Source organism: Hyaena hyaena, unplaced genomic scaffold, assembly GCF_003009895.1.
Source record: "Hyaena hyaena isolate Hyena2069 unplaced genomic scaffold, ASM300989v1 scaffold_123, whole genome shotgun sequence".
NCBI lineage: Eukaryota > Metazoa > Chordata > Mammalia > Carnivora > Hyaenidae > Hyaena > Hyaena hyaena.
Genome location: NW_024080756.1, coordinates 3,093,055 through 3,110,389, shown reverse-complemented (window position 1 = coordinate 3,110,389; position 17,335 = coordinate 3,093,055). Strand labels below are relative to the sequence as shown.

At 42.3% G+C, this 17,335-nt stretch overlaps 1 protein-coding gene across 1 annotated transcript in view; it reads right to left on the bottom strand.

The window, feature by feature from the left end:
• Positions 1 to 3,717: 3,717 nt before the first annotated feature.
• LOC120235219 overlaps positions 3,718 to 17,335 on the bottom strand; it is a 91,031-nt gene continuing 77,413 nt past the window's right edge. Inside the window, exons 24-27 of the mRNA XM_039237411.1 lie at positions 14,689 to 14,806; positions 11,748 to 11,913; positions 6,983 to 7,121; positions 3,718 to 3,847 (exon numbers count right to left, since the gene is read on the bottom strand). Coding sequence (XP_039093342.1) covers positions 3,718 to 3,847; positions 6,983 to 7,121; positions 11,748 to 11,913; positions 14,689 to 14,806 — 553 coding nt within the window. The remainder of the gene's footprint in view (positions 3,848 to 6,982; positions 7,122 to 11,747; positions 11,914 to 14,688; positions 14,807 to 17,335) is intronic.

The following is a 17,335-nucleotide window of genomic DNA, read 5'->3' as shown; positions in this document are numbered from 1 at the left end:
CAAAGTGTTGGGGAAAGACCAGAGGGGTGCCCGAGCCCCCACAGGAGGGTGTATCTACATGGGATGCTGAGCATCAGGCCAATCAGAAAAGATCTGGAGTTAGACAAGATAACCCACAATGGGTAGGTGGAGGTAGCTGTTCTTCCTCAACTGCTAGGATGACTTATAAGCACCCCAGGAGCTTACATCATCTCTGAGAGGAATGAAGGAAGAGAAAAGTGTAGTGTAAGACCTAAAACTTAGGTCTAAAATTACATGCTGCCTTGACATCTGGTAAAATCGGGAGGGCCTGGTATGGCCTCACCAAAAGGTCCCCTCTCCACTTAGCTCCCACAGATAAGGTCCCTTAGTCAAAGAACCTTCCTTATTGAAGGGACTAAGTACAATCCCTGCTTATCTCAGAGTAGTGGTTTCTGTCCCCTGCCAGACCACAAAAGTATTCAAAGGAACCAAGCACATCTTCCTGCACAAATGAGGGGGCATCACACTCTCCTGATACCACAAAGCCTGTCTCCCACACTCCCTGGTTGTTCACTCTGTTCCCAGGTGCAGTTCCTCTCTGGCCCTACATGGCAGGCAGTGTCCCCTTCCTCTGGGATGTAGCTGACTGGTAAACTGCTGTTGACCCCCTCTGCCCAGTGTTTAGTGTCCCTCTAACACTAGGGCAGAATCCCTCCCTTACCAAGAGGGTGAATAGGAGGCAATTAAAACAAAAAGAAATGGGGATTAATTAATCTCAAATTAATTAATTTTAAATCTCCAACCGACCACTTTTAAGCTCTACATGTGGCTGGGTGAGGTGGAATTAGGAAGTTTCATCTTTTTTGCCATCAGCAGAAGGGGCATATGAACTTGAGTTCAAAGGCAGATAAAGGGAGCTCCATACTTTTTTTGCATCAAACCATTGTACTAGTGCAAAAATCATATTTTCACATTTAATGAGAATTAGCAAAAGATAGTTGAATACATGTTTTATACTGAGAGACTAGATAAAATCATTGATTTATCCTGATAGCTCAAGGATGGAGCCTGGAGTTGTTCAATGAGAACATTTTCTCCTGCTGCTCTTGTCTTTCACATGTTTTCTCATGATTTTCAATGGGCCCTGCCAGGAACCCGTTATTCACTCACTACGCATGTGACAGTGATGTATCCAGGCCCAGCTATGCACAAGGCAAAGTACAGGAACTGTCCCAAATACAAAAATGTGTTTGACCTTCCAACCTAGTAGGAGCCCCCAGTGAGGCAGAGCTCATTTACAGCTCTTCTGACCTTCCTCTAAATGACCATGGTACTTTCTACACCCACATCTCTCTTCTGGCCCATATAGATTATAGAGATCTACTTAAAACAGTGGTACCAAGCAGCAGAATACTCCCACAGAAACATTTATTTTCAGCCCAAATCAAGAGCACAGAAGTCTAGTATCTTGTACAACCTCTTCCTGGTTGGCTCCTTTTCTATCATTCCTGCTCTTGTCTCCCACCAGTCCATAGAAGGATTTCTCTTTCTCTCAGCCTCTGGGTCCAGCTTTGTTCAATCCTTGACTGTAGTGCTTCTATTTTAAAATTTATTTTCTGTTTATTATGGATATGATATCTTGACATCTTTCTGGCTAAGGATGAGACTGCTCCTCCTTGGGCTAGTCAGCTCTTAGAAATAGCAAAGGACTCAGCTGGGAGCATGGCTTTGATATGCAAACCAACCAGTCCGGAGCCATACTTCCTCTACCTGACCCTTGCACCTGAGGAGGTAATATTCCTCTGCTTTATTCATCCCAGGGCTAGTTAACAGACAACCAGAGACCACCTCTACAGCCCAAAGCCCAATGGAATTATTCATCCCAGCCCTGCCTTGTCTTTCAGACTATGGCCTCAGCACTCTCCTTGCTCCTGACCCACACAGAAGCTTTCCCACGTAGCTCTGTGTGGCGTTGCATACATGCTGTTTCTAGGACCTGTGAATATAAGAAGCTTTGTCTTCCTAAGTCTCTTCTGTTCTCTTCTTGCGGCTATACCTGACTGGTCATCACATAAAAGAACACAGAACACCAACATGCTCTCTTATCCTGACAAGTCTGTGCAGAACTTTGTAACTACCAAGTGCCACAAACTAACACTATATCTGGCAGGGTTCTAGAGCCCCAGACGCAGCTCTGTGCACATACCAAGTCTATTAACTTATGGATGCTTGGAGACTATTCAAAAATACAATACAGTTCAGATGTAAATGTGGCTGCTAGTCTAAGCTACAGAATTATAGAATATGATATACTTTCTAGAGAGCCAGAGTCAAATTATAGACACCACCATTGAAAAAATCATTGGTTATTCTTTTCCCTACTTTCCTCATTGCTTAATTAATTAATTAATTAATTAATTTTAATGTTTTTTTTTAATTTATTTCTAGGAGAGAGAGAGAGACAGCATGAGCAGGGGAGGGCCAGAGAGAGAGGGAGACACAGACTCTGAAATAGGCTCCAGGCTCTGAGCTGTCAGCACAGAGCCCGACAAAGGGCTCGAACCCATGAACCGCGAGATCATGACCTAAGCGAAAGTCGACGCTTAACTGACTAAGCCACCCAGGCGCCCCCCTCATTCCTTAATTTAGATCACCATCCTTTGTAGGCCCATATCCCCTCTATCAATAGAACTGTTTCTAATGCTATGTGAAAAAAAGGGTCTCAACATAATACCTAATATTTTAGTACTCAATCCTCTTTTATTTCCTCCCTCTCCAGAGACTCCATGTTTTGAAAGTTTTTTTCTATCAAATGTTCATTAAATATTTTCCTTGATACCACATCAGCCTCCAGCCCAAGCTTCAAGCTGCAGGAAGAGATGAAGAAACCTGAGATAAAGGAAGGAATAGGGGTCTGGAGTCTGACAAACTGCATGGATGCAAGTTCTGCTACAATAAGCTGCGTGACCCTGGGCAAGTTATGCAACTTCTCTGAATCTTTATTTCCTCATCTGTTAAAAATGAGGGAAATGGTTTCTACCCACTGAGTTGGCACATGGTGGGAACTCAACCAAAGCAAGTTTCCTCTCCCCTTTATCTTGGTTCTTAGGATTCCAGTTTAAAAAAAGAAAAGAAAAGAAACACGCTTAACATTTTGTTTACCTACAAAGCTTTTGGGCAAATGTGTCTTTTTCATCATGCCTTTTGAAATATTGACAACAGGTCATGGGTTCCCATCACAACTCACTCATATCCTCATTTGGTAAACCCTGGCCTGTGTCTTCTGGTAGGGGGGTCTGACCAGCACAGCTTGCCCAGTAGCACTCAGGAAACAGGGAATCCCACAGGAATAAAAGGCAGGCTTGTTGCTTGGGTCAGTGGTACACCTGCCAACCGTCAGCTCCAAATAAAGTCAGGTTTCCTCAGTAGCCCACAAAAATACCAGAATAGACACACCGAAGTCTCCAAACTGTTCTGCCACACTCCAGCTGCCTTGTCGTCAATAAGCAGTGAAGGGTTTCCTAAGACACCACCCATCTTGTGTGTGAGAGAGCTACTCATAGCATGAGCCCAGACAAGCTGGTTCTAATCACAGGGAGCAGGGAATTCACAAGGTACATGCAAGAGTTTTTTCTGGATGCAAGGATAAAAACAAACAAACAAACAAATAAACAACAACTAAAAACCAAAATAACAACAAAAACACCTACAAAGTAGCCCTGAGGAGGCCAGGCAAAAGTGGTGGCTCTTTACTCCTCAGACGCCGAGACCAAGACCATGGTCATAAGCCAAGCCCAGCTCACAGGAGGCCTTCTCCGTAGTTCTCAGAAATCCGCAGGGAGCCCTGAAGCACACTGTAATATCTCCATGTTTAGAGACACTTAAACTAGAAGAGCATAAAAATAAATTTAAAAATGAAGGGAAAAACAACAAAAATGTAAGGACTTGAGAAGTGGTGTTGTTTTCCTATCTAGAGATGCCTTTTTGTACTCTCAATTCAGACCTGCCGAGAAAATTACTTGGACCTTCAGGGTATTTCCTCAGGTTTCTTCTTTTTGCCCTAACCACTCTGAACATTAGAAATATATTCCTATTAGTGGCACTTCTCAAGCCACATGTTTTATTCTGTTCTAGAAGTTCCTTTAAGGGACTTCTTGTTTTGTTTCGTTTTGTTTTGTTTTGGCTTCCTCCAGAACTGAATTACAAAGCAATTCAATCCTTTAAATCAGGGTGTGGCAAAATTTTCCTTAAAAGGTCAGATAGTAAATATTTTCAGCTTTGTGGATCATATGGTCTCTTGCGCAACTACTCAGCTTTGTGTGAAAGCAGTCTAAGATAATTTATAAATGGATAGGCATGACTGTGTTTCAAAACCTTCATTTATGGACACTGAAATTTGAATTCCATATAATTTTCGTGAGTCACAAAATACTACTCTTTTCTCAAAAATTTTCCCCCAACATTTAAAAATGTAAAAGCCATCCTGAGCCCACAGGCCATACAAAAATCAGGCTTATGACAGAAGTTTGAACACCCCTGACCTAAATAGTTGGGATTGATTAGAACCACTTTACCACCCAAGCAATTACTTTCAATACGAATGATTACCTCACCTGAAATTAAAGATAAGCTCATTTCTCACATCTTTCTTGCACTGGCTAATAAATAACTCCTGCAGGTCGGTGGACATAACCTGGGCAATGTGGTTCCAATGGTATTGAAGAACAATACCAATTTCTACCAGGAGCTTGGTAGAACATGACGTGGTTTGGAGTGATGATGGGGTCCAGAGCCAACATCCAAGAAAGAATTCTTGAGACGACTTTGTGCAAAAAGGTGGTTTTATTAAAGCAAGGGGACAAGACCTGTGGGCAGGAAGAGCTGCCCAGAGACTGGGAGGAGACACTGATTCTACAAGTCCAGGGGAAGTTTCCAAAGAGATTTTCATATGCTAAAGAAGACTCACTGGATCCTGGAGGCCTAGCTGTTGTCAGACTAAGGTTGTTTTTCCCTCTAGCAAACCATTAACATTAAGACAATCGGGAGTTCCTGGAAATATGTTATACTCTGCCTGCCTCAAGTATTTGTCAACGGACTGCAGGTTATAAGGAAATTTAATTTTATCTGCCATTTCCTTCTGCCTTTGTTTCCCACATCAGAGGGCAGGGTGACAGGGGCAGAGTGAAACTTCTGTGCTTAGAAACAGCATCTGTCCTGCAACTAGAGCTGATTATGCCACATAGAATTAGGAGCCAGATATTAGGCGATTAATGGGCCACTATCTCGATGTCATTGAGCTACATCCTTACTCATTTTCCCCCAGTCTATAGAAGCATGCTGCTCTCATTCCAGGTAAAAGTTCAGTTCTTTCTTTTCAAATTCTGGAGAAGTCTTGAGTTTCTGTAAGCAAAAATTCCCTTGGGTAAACAGTCATATTTGCTCAGAGTTGGTGAACTCTGGGGAAGGGCGAGGGAACTTCCCCATGCTTCCTGTCTCTTGATTATCTAAGGACTTTTCCTTGTTTGCAGGCTTAGCAGTGAAATCATCAAGTGAGATGACATTTATCTGTTAGCTTCTCTTTTCCTCCTGTTCCCTACCTTCTCTCCAGGCTATTTTTCTACCCACACTTGCTGTCTGGCATCCATCCTAGTTCTAAAGACTTAGGAGTCAAATGCACCTAGGTTCTTCTTCTAGTCTGCCACTTAACTAAATGTGTGATTCCAAACACACACCAGCCCAGAAGAGTTCTGAAGATAAAGGCGGAAGGAAATGTGATGAACAAAGGCCTCGTGGAGACATACCGTCCTGAGTGGTTCCCTCCAAAGTCTTTTGAAAAATATACTGAATGTACCGAAACCAGACATAGAACACAGTGCCCTCTATTCCCGAGGACTGAGTGTGTCAGGACAAAGGAAGGCCCTCAAAGGAATTCCTAGGGGAAGCAGAGTGGTTCCTCTGGGAGGACAGTAGCAAGCTGAGCCCTGCACAGCTGGACTCCAAACAGAACCTGGAGGGGGGTGGGTATAGTTCTGTCTTCATCCTACATAAACTCCTTCCAAATCTCACTTGAGGTTTCAGAGTCAGAGGACTAATGAATATCCATCCTGAAAAACTTTGAGCCTTTATATTCTACCCGCTCGACTAAGCTACAGCTCAGAAAGCTGTTCGTCAATAAAAAAGAAATGAATGAGTCCAATTGTTTTGTTCTGCTGAATTAATCTGAATCCAGAGATCCTTGATGCTCGGAGTATAGAAAATGCAGAGTAGAAAGAGAAAATACAATTCGGTTCCATTGCTACATTTCCATCCTCTATGGATACCCATGCTAACAGTGAAATGTAATTAATAATTCACAGGTAAAAGCACGGCTTCCTGAGGTCTCCCTCCTAGGCTAAATACTTATACTGGGAATTAATCAAAGTTAATTGATTTTGACAATTTAAGAATGAGCAGAGACCCTTAGGTCTGACCTCTTCCCTTCCCATATAAAACTTATTATTTATCCTAGAAACAGTGTGACTCTCAATCTAAACTAATTTTCTCATCAGTCATGATTAATTAACCAAATAGACATTCTTTTTGGTATGCAAATATTTATTTGAATTTATAAATTTAACTCAGCCAATTCCACAGCCTTCACAAGTGCTGTGAAAATTCTGTTCTTTTGAAAGGTAATTAAGGGCTGAAAAAAATAAAACTCTTAGAATCATCTTCAGAGGTATGAAAAATATTATTCCCAATTAAACAACCTGAACATTGAAAGCCATTGTTATGCAAACTAACTGTATTTAAGTCACAGTTAATAAAATTGAGAATATTATAATCGGACAAAAACACAGGCTACTTGAACAGCCTTTGCAGCAGAATACCTTTGGTAGCCACAGTGTTCTGGCTTAGGTTGTGCCCCTGACTATTTTAAGCTTGGTATTCAATCTTGCCAAGAGTGGCCTCCATCAGTGGTCACTCAGAAGCACCTGCCCTACACAATTAACTGGACAGGATCCAGCGCGCCAGCCCTTACCGGATGAGGTGCCGCACTGCAGCATCAAACTGCAAAAACATAACCTCCCTTCGGAGGAGGAGCACCTGGGACACGTGTGCAGGGTCCTGGGGGCTCTGGAGGCTGTCAATCATTTTCTGCAGTTCTAGAAGCTCAGACCCTGGAAGATGGATGACATTTTCGTCAGATAGTGTGACATACAGGCTACTGTGGCTAACCTAATGAGCCATCATCACCTCCAAAGCTAACTTTTTACCTCTTTGTTTGTGAACATGCTAATTATAGTTTTTGCAGAACCAGCAAAGTCTTATATTGTAGAGCCCAAGTTCTGATTTATCTTTCCTTCCTTCCTTCCTCCCTCAATAAGATAAGAATTTGCTTTGCTTTTCAGAATAAGAACATGATGGTGAATGAAAGTTTTAAATTTTACAAGGCTACAGCCTCTAGACTGAATAAAAGAATTACAAGGAATGGGAAGATATAGGTCTCAGTAGATCTGTTAAGGGCTTGAAGTTATTGTAGATTACAAACCAGCATTCATTCCCATGAATATGCCATGCAAATCAGCCTCTCTGTCACTGGCTCATCCTGTCGCTGGCTCATGGATTAAAGAAGACTCTAGACCATGTAAGGCAAGTAAATAATATGCATGCCTATATGTGCACGTGCACGTGCTCTTGTGCGTGCACACACTTACACTCGCACACACACACACCTTCTTCTAGGACATTATCATCATTTTAGGAGGTGTGAGAGATCCTAAACTGACTTATTTCTTGGATCCTTAATGCAAAAATGGATATAAATAGCCTTTTATGTGTTTTGAGTGGCAATCTAAGTTAGGGGCCTTTTGCAGCACTCAGTGCTGGGTTGAGGAAACAGGCCTGGGGATAGATGACTTAATAGCATCTCTATTATTGGCCCAGGAGAGGAGCTAGTCAGAATGGGAGAGCACAGCAAGAAAACAATGAGTCCTTAGGGAGCAGTGGTGGGGTAGTGGGTGGGCCTACGCTTCCAGGGCTATCGGGATGTCAGCTGATCTGAAATGTTCATCAACTCCCAGTGAGGATGGTGATAACTTTCTACTTGAGAGGACGTCACTGTTATGGGAAGAAGACTATGGAAACTGATCTTCATGTTTGATATGTAGCCCAAGGCAGAAGACAAATGGGATATTCATGAGGCATTTTCAGAGTTACTCTCTCAATAGCTTGTCCAGATTGAGCAGCCTTCTACCCTATCTGGGCTGGCATTGGATTTCTTCCCACATTTCTAGATGAAAGAGGAATAGAGGGAATGGGGAAGCTGTCCATGAGAGCCTGACCAGGGCAGAACCAGGACTGAGTATAGTTGCTAATACTTGCAATACATGCTTTTGGCTTTAGAAAAAGAGGAGCAGTCCAGATTTCATATCCATTTGATACTTTACATAGAAGAGAAAAATGGGTTTTTAGGTACTTTTCTAGCCCCTGCAAAATTGAACCCAATAACTAAAGTTTTTATGACTCCTCTATAAACCCGATGGTCATATTGGACTGAAAAGAAACTCCTCAAAGAGGAGTCATGTTAGAGTGAACTGCACAAGAATTTTAGTGGTGGAGGGAAGCCCTAGTTAGTGGTAGTCAGTGAGCCTTATTTGTTCAAGGCCTAGTAGGACGTTCTGCAAGTATTACTTGCTGTCAGGTGAAGTAGCAACCGGGGTAAATGGTTTATAATCCTCTGCAATGACAATGAGAAAGGAATATAAAGTTGCATATGCCCTGTGATTAAAGCTCTGTTAAAGGTAAAGTGTGTTTGGACAAGGGCTAGAAGGCAGTAAAGATAAATAAAAATATCTCACTTGTCATAATGGTTGGCTTACAGGTAATTGTTCTCTTTTCATTATTTCCATTCTTGTTTATATATGTGATGTGTGTGCATGTTTACATGATCACTTCCCAGCAAAAATGTTCTATGCTGATAGGTAGTATTATCATTAAAACACAGATATAGATGTGGGGACTACCCTTTCTTTGTTGTTAACTGATTTTACCATCCTCATTAACCTTCCCTTTCCTCATGGCATCAAGCTGCTGCTTGGTGGGAGGGGAGGTGGCTGGCGGTGCAGGGCAGACAGCCTGTCTGGGAGGATGGGGCAGATGGTGACCATGTAGTTGTGGTGGTGGAGTTGGGAGGAGACCCTGAGCCAGGAAACATCAGGAAACAAATGAGACTTTCCCGAGGAGGGTCCCATTTGGGAAATCAGGGAGAGAGGGAGAGGGAGAGAGAGAGAGAGAGAGAGAGAGAGAGAGAGAGAACTGAATCATAGTGGCCCTGTCTCCATGTGAATACTCTGAGCCAGTACACTTTGTTCTTAACTTGTCTCTAGAGTTCCTGAAACTCTAAGTCTAGGGGATAGGGTTTGGTCTTTAATCGGCCTCCTAAACCTTTACAAGGAAATCACAGTGTAAACTCCCACAGGCTGATTACATCCTCTGCTGACTACAAGGGGAGTTGCTGGCTTTCAGGCAAGGAGAGGATTGGGCAAGGTCCACAGAGCTCATGCCAGTGTCTAAGAGCTGCTTCCTTAATCAAGTGGCATGGCCAAAGCCGAGATCTGGAGGGTCCCCTTAAAAGTTATTTTAAAGCATATGAGCCCACAAAAGTCATCTAACTCCAAAGAGCTTGGCAATAGCCGAGAGGAGGTAGGTGAGGATGTGAACAGACCCATCTCTTTTCACCTTAGCTCTCCTTGCCTCTTCTGGGAAGCAAGCCAGGAACTGAGCAACCTAGGCTTTTTAAAAAGATGATTATCATAGAGTGGGATTTTCTTTTTTAGTCCAGTTTGCTCTTTATCTATTTTCAGCAGAGTATGCAAAACTTTGCACATTCTCCCTGGAGCACAAATGTTTTTGCTGGCAACATGACAGAGTGCATGCTTCTAATTGCACACCTTGGAAAGCCTGGGCCCCACATGTTTCGATGGTTTCTGGTTCATAAGCATATAAATAGTAAGAAACCATTTTCCTTCAGCCTGAATTCTAGGTCTTCAACAATTTGGCCTCATTTCCCACTGTTCCTCGGTGTCACACTGGTAGGGACGCCATTCTCTGGACTGGCCGTGTGCCTGTCATCTTGGCCAGTGTCCTTTTCTTGTCTTGCCAGGACCATCCCTCTTCGTGTTCTCCATTGACTTGAGGGTGAGGGCAAGTGCCCCCACATCACCTTCCCAGCAGGTTCTGCCTTCCCAGCTGTTGTAGGAGTTCCCATGCAGTGTCTTCCTTTGGAAAGATGGCTCTAGCTCTATCTTGCTTCTGTCTCATCTCCGTGTGACACTTGTCCCCCTGTCTCAAGGGCAGGGATGGCATTCTTCCTGTCCCATCCTTTCTCCTGTCCCTCATCTAAAGCCTGCTCCCCACACCCTCCCCAAATCTACAGCTCCACTAAGAGTGTCTTAGCTTATTTTCTGAGTAAGCCCCTTTTGTAACAGTCCCTGAATTAGTAAAAGGAAAGGCTCTAAGTGTGCTTTGGAGCTTCTGTATTCTCCTGATTCTTACATGGAAGACTTGCTAGTAGTTTTGCAATCTCATTGGCCTGTGACGATGCTGTGGTTTCTGCTGAGTCAGCACCAAACCATCCCTTCTTCATGCTGCCTCTCCTCAGACACAGGCTCCAATCTTCCTCCAGGAGCACCACGCATACCCTTGCCTATCTGAAAGTTTACAAACTCCTTCAGTGCTTGTTAGCGCACTGCAAATCTAGCAGCAAACAAGTCAGGATCTCCCACAAACATATTTCCTTTATACACTGGTCAGAGAGGAATAGATTCAGAGTATATTACACTTGTTTGAAGACCACTAGGTTAAAACAGGCATATTATTACCTCATTTTGGTGGCTCTTCTCATCCTTTAAAATCCTTGGCTACTCTGTTACAATATATTGTAATATTTACATAACTAATGACACAATTTGGCTGGGAGTCAAATTATTAAAATAACAAGATTAGTTTCCCTACTTTTGCTTAACTCAGCTTACTAAGCATTTCAGAGTCTTTAATTTACCTTGTGCATTTATCTTAGAACTTAGTGTTTAGTTAGGGTTTATGGATTAGCACTTGGCAAATAAAACTAAAGCCTCAATCATTCTTACTTCAGGACCATCAGGCTACTGTTAGCTAACAGAGGACTGTCTGCAAGAATTCTTGATAATAAATGCTTGGTTCTGACCTTGCCATGTTAGCTCACATAGGCCAGAAAGGGAATGAAAGAAAACTAATGTGCAGTAGGGACATGTACGTTCTTGTAGAAACTTGACATAGATTTTAATCCACAGAACATCTCCAGGAAACTGGTATTATCATCGCCATTTAATAGATGGACAGAGGACCACAGAATGAAATGTCCAGCTTCCAGTAACCAAGTGGCAGATACTGGGTAAAAACCCAGGCTTGCTCCTCTTGACTTGCTTTACTTGTGGTTTAGCCTATTAAATGTGGAATTAATTAGTTTGGAGACACTATATTATGAGGTTTTGCTCCTTGCCCTTCTTCTCACTGTCATTTATGAAAAAATATTTTACTTTTGTCTTTCCAAGTATTAAGAGCTTCATATTAATTAACTAGGTGGGAGGAATCTTTTCAGAGTGTGTGTGTATATCAAATCATCACATTGTACACTTTAAATAGCTTACAATTTTATTTGCCAATTATACTGCAGTAAAGTTGGGTGGGGGGTGGGTGGGCAGAAAGAGTTTCATAGAATTTCAAGTGAATATTGAAGGTGATTTGAATCACCTTTAATCACTTACCAATGCCCTCAGTTCCTCCCCAGTCACCTTTCAAAGGGTTAGTACTTAGAGGGAATTTAAAACATGTTGAGCAATTTCCAAGTTTAGCAAAACTGAAAAGGTAGGCCACAATGTCATGGAGAGGAGCTATCAGCTGTAGAGTTAGCTTTAAGGCTCGAAAAGCTGCCTGTGGGTATAATCAACACAAAGACATTTTAAGAAGTTTCTAAGAGACATATAAAAATATATGAGCATTGATGGAGAAAAGATCTTTGAACAAGAATACTGGTTAAACATTGTCACAGTATAATACAGGATAATAATTACAGGATAATATCCGAAAAAGAGAACAACAAACCTATTCGTGAACCAGGTTATATGCCTTTGGACAAGGTTAAGTCCTGGAGTGAGGCATTTAAAGCAATGTGTTTCTCTTTGTTTAAAGCCATGGTGACCACAAACACGGAGAAATGTGTTTATATGACCACTGACAGATTACAAGGGTCACAAATAAATTCCTAGCAGGAACCCACATTCAGACAACATTGCCCTGAGGGAATACCTAGAAGCAAAGCATAGGTATTTATCAATGTAGTTTAAACACACAACTTAAAAATCAAACCCTGGATCTTAAATATTAATGTTCAAGAGAAGGAAAAGTAGAAAAGTATGATCTAACTGAAAGAAGTTAGTATTTTTATATATATTTTAAAAACACCTAAAATTCTTCAATGAAAGAAAGAGTGGTTATATTTTTAATTTTTTGAGGAACCTCCATACTGTTTTCCATAGTGGCTGTACCAACTTACATTCCCATCCACAGTATATTAGTGTTCCCTTCCCTTTACATCCTTGCTAACACTTGCATCTCTTGTGTTTTGACAATAGCCATCCTAACAGGTGTGAGGTGATCTCTCATTGTGGTTTTGATTTGCACCTCTCTGATGATTAGTGCTATTGAGCACCTTTTCATGTGCCTGTTGGCCATTTGTAGGTCTTATTTGGAAAAATATCTTTTCAGGGCCTTTGCCCATTTTAAAATCAGATTTTATTGTTGTTCAGTTGTGGAGTTCCTTACATATTTTAGGTATTACCCCCTTATCAGATATAGAGTTTGCAAATATTTCTCCCATTCTGTAAGTTGCCCTTTCTTTTCGTTATTTCCTTTGTTGAGAAGAAGGTTTTTAGTTTGAAGTAGTCCTGCTTATTTATTTTTGCTTTTCTTGCCCGTGTTTTTGGTGTTATATCAAAAAAGTCATCACCAAGACCAATATCAAAGAGATTTCCCATTTTCTTCCAAGAGTTTTACGGTTTTTGATGTTACATTTAGTCTCTAATCCACTTCCACTTAATTTCTGTGAGGGGAAAAATAGGGGTCCAGTTTCATTCTTTGGCATGTACAACTATTATATGATCCTCCCGCTTCTGGGTATGTATCCAAAATCAGTATCTCAAAGAGATTATCTACACTTTCATGTCTATTGCAGCATTGCTCACAATAGCCAAGCTAGGGAAATAATTGAAGTGCCCAGTGGATGGAGAAATGGATAAAAAATTGTGAAATACACACACACACACACACACACACACACACACACACACAGAAGGAGAGAGAGAGGGAGAGAGAGGGGGAGAGAGAGGGGGACAGAGAGGGGGAGAGAGAGATGGAGAGAGAGAGAGGGAGAGAGGAATATTATTCAGACATTAACAAAAAAGGAAACCCTTCCATTTGCAACAACATGGATGAACATGGAGACTATTATGCTAAGTAAAATAAGCCAGATAGGAAAGATACATACGGTACAATCTCACTTATATATGGAATCTAAAAAAAACAAACACAAAGTTGAGCTCACAGAAAGGTGGTTACCAAGGGGTGGGAAATGGATAGGTGTTGGTCAATGAGTACAAATTTTCAGTTAGAAAACGAATAAATTCTGAGGATCTAATGTACAGCATAGTACCTATGGTTAATAATAATGTATTGCATATCTGGAATTTGGTAGCAGAGTAGATAAATGTTCTTACCACACAGAAAAGAAGGTAACTATGTGGAGGTGATTGATACACTAATTAATTGCGGTAATCATTTCATATTGTATACCTATGTTAAGTCACATTATACACTTTATTTTTTTTTAATGTTTTTTTTATTTATTTCTAGGAGAGAGAGAGAGACAGCATGAGCAGGGGAGGGTCCGAGAGAGAGGGAGTCACAGACTGAAACCGGCTTCAGGCTCTGAGCTGGCAGTCAGCACAGAGCCCGATGCGGGGCTCGAACCCATGAACCACGAGATCATGACCTGAGCGAAAGTCGGACTCTTAACCGACTAAGCCACCCAGGCGCCCCAATATACACTTTAAATATATAAGATTTATTTATTAGTTACATCTCAAATAAAGCTGGGGCATGGGGAAAGAAAGGGTAAGAAACCTAGATTGTTAAATAGGCTTTCATTTACATAGAAAAATTAGAATGTTTCCAAATTTATATTTTTCAACACTGTACTTAGAAAATACTTATTTGAGTGCCCTGTGTAATCTAGATCTACTCCTTTTTTTTTTTTTAAATGGTTACCAGTAAGATAGGCCCACAGAGCAACCCCTCAAAAAATAGGCTGATTACCAGGATTGTGATTTCGACCTGTCATTAGCTTCAGGGCATCAGAGTGGGGTTTTCATAAAGGGTTTGGGAGGAAATTGAGGGTTAATAAGGAATGTGGGAAGCTCGAATTAGTGTTCATTAATGACCAGGGAGAAACAGAACTCAGGAAATAATGAGGCCCAAGAGAAATGATAGTAAAGCAGGCAAAAATACTGGTGGCTGTGTGAAGATTTCAGTTATTAGAGATCCCTGGAAGAAAACAAGAGATGTTTCAGAAATTGATACATTTAACCATGAGACATTAAAAAAAAAAAAAACAGCCAGTTTTCATTCTGGCACATGTAAAAAAATACAAACCTTTTCTGGCAGAGTTTTGAACATAATCAGCACTTCAGAAGGATGGGGTATGAACCATAAATTGAGGAAGACTTTCCCGTCAGCAGACAGCAAACATCTTGGCCGGGGCTGAAAACTCCTGCAGCATTATAAGAAAGTTTGGGTAGGCACAGCATTTCTCTCTAAAAAGGAGGTGGCCCCAATGTGAACTATTTTTACCACCGCCCTTCAGCCGCAGCGCCAGAGTCCGGATTGTGGTGACACACGAGCCGGGCCTCAGAGCCTGGGCCAGCAGGCCCCCCCTTCCAGGCCGCTCACAGGTGGCCCTGGCTATAAATAACTGTGGAGAAGAGCAGTGGGGCTGCTTTTAGCCTCAGCTGTGTTGGCGGAAGGAGTGGGCACAGACCCAGGGAGAGGTGAGGTAAGAGAGCAAAGGGAGAACGTGAATTAGGTGGCTAACGCCATTCTAGGCACTACATGTTTTCTCACTTAATTCTTATGACAGCCTCGGAATGTACCTATTTCGTTCCTTTACAGATGAGGAAACGGAGTCCCTATGAGATCTTGCCTGTCCAGCTCCTAAGAGATGAAGTTGGGGATTTAAATGCAGATCTGTCCAGTTCTAGAATCCAGGCTCTAGAGACCAGCCTGTATTTTCCTTCCGAGCCTGTCATCTTTTTTTGGCCAGGTCCTCCAGACTCTGGCCTTCTTTTCCTTCTTTCTCCTCTGTGCTCCCCTCTTCCTCCAAATACCTTAGGCAGCAGTATAGCTGTCTCTTTGTTGCAGGTTTATGGACAAACCCATAATCCACATATGTCTGGTTTAAGAATTCATACAAGTTCAGCTCCCTACCACCTGGCCTGAGGAATAGAATGTCGCCAGCTCCTCTGATGGCCCTGGGAGAAACCACCATCCTGAATTCTACATTAATCAATGTTAGTTTTTCCTTGCAGTTTTATCACAAGTGGGTGAACCATTAAAAGATTATTTTGTTGGGTTTTCTCTGGTTTTGACCTTCACACCAATGGAAGCTCATGATCTTTCTATTATGCCCACTGGAGGAAGGCGGCATCTTGGCCTGGTTTCTATATCGTCTCAGGACTGAAGTGGCCCACTGTAACAGAGGGTGGGGTGAAGGGGCGTTTTCCCATTTGAATGGATTCGATGCCTTTAAGTCTAATTGTGTTCATCTGGTGTGATAATGGTGCTATTTGCAGTTAACAGGTGTGGGTTCTGGCATCAGAGGACTCCATTTTGAAACCAACTTCCATCACCCACAGCTGTGTGGCCTTAGATGCATTACCATCTGAGTCTTTTCACATATAAAATGGGGATAATGATTCCTAACTCACAGGATTGGTATAAGAAATAAATTTTTTAAGTACCACATACCAAAAAATAAAATTAAAATAAAAATGAGCACCAAGCATGTGAAAAGTATTTTATAAATTGTGAGGTACTATACAAAGTTTGTTACTGTAATACTAAGGTGAGGGTATCTAGCAGAGTGGCCAAGGCTGGGTGGGGAGCAAGGGATGCTTGTGGCCCAGTAGAGAGATCTGAAGGAACCTTCAGGGTTATTTGTTAAGAAGTGGGAACCTGTAGGGGTGCCTGAGTGGCTCACTCACTTAAGCGTCCGACTTCGGCTCAGGTCCTGATCTCATGGTTCATGGGATCGAACCCCACTTCAGGCTCTGTGCTGATAGCTCGGAGCCTGAAGCCTGCTTGGAATTCTGTGTCTCCCTCTCTCTGCCTGTCCCCTGCTTACACTCTGCCTCTCAAAAGTGAATAAACATTAAAAAAAAAAAAAAAAAGGAAGTGGGAACCTGTACATGCTAATGAAAGGATGTCATAGAACTGAGGGTTACAGGGAAAGGCCAAGACTAGTGCCACCTCAGGCCTGTCTTGGTTATGCTAGACAAGGCAGGCCTCACAGATAGACAGACAGTGACAGGAGGTGTGCAGTGGGCGTGGAGCCCCCACCCTCACATCATCCCCTGCCCAGGGCACCTGGGGTCCACCTGAGCCCTCTGCTCTGCCCACTCTCCCCCTCGTCCTGGACAGCTGTGTTCACTCTTCTGGCTGCAACCACCATCCATTCGGCAGTGACAGCTGACTCCACGTTTGCACACCAGGCCCCCTCCACAGCTCCAGGCTTCCAACTTGCTTCCTCTTGGCTGGCAGTGCTTCACATCATCTCAGTCAAAAACGGCAAGAACTGAACTCCTTACCCTCTTCCACCCCAATCCTGTGCCTCCTCCCATGTTAAAAGAAACACAACCCTCAAATCCCGAAAACCAGAAATCAGGGAGTCATTTTTAGACCCTCCTTTCTCCTTTACTCCTCAGGTCCTACTGATTCCATTATTCCCTCATACTTGCACCTGGTTTTCATTCCCACTTCCACTGTTGATAGTGGGGACTCTCAGTGGGAGGGTCTCACCTTCTATGGGCATTCTGGAAATCATAGTGGGGGTTTTTGGCTCCTGTTACTGTTTCTGGGTCTCTGGGAGAGATTCAGATGGCTCTTTCCACTTACTGAAGTAAAATGTAATTCATTTTAACTGAGAGCTGAGTGTTTTCAATATCAAACATTCTGAGTATGAGACTTTTAAAATCATTAAAACTCTACATGAGGGGAATCATTGGCTTTAAACCTACCTTTCAAG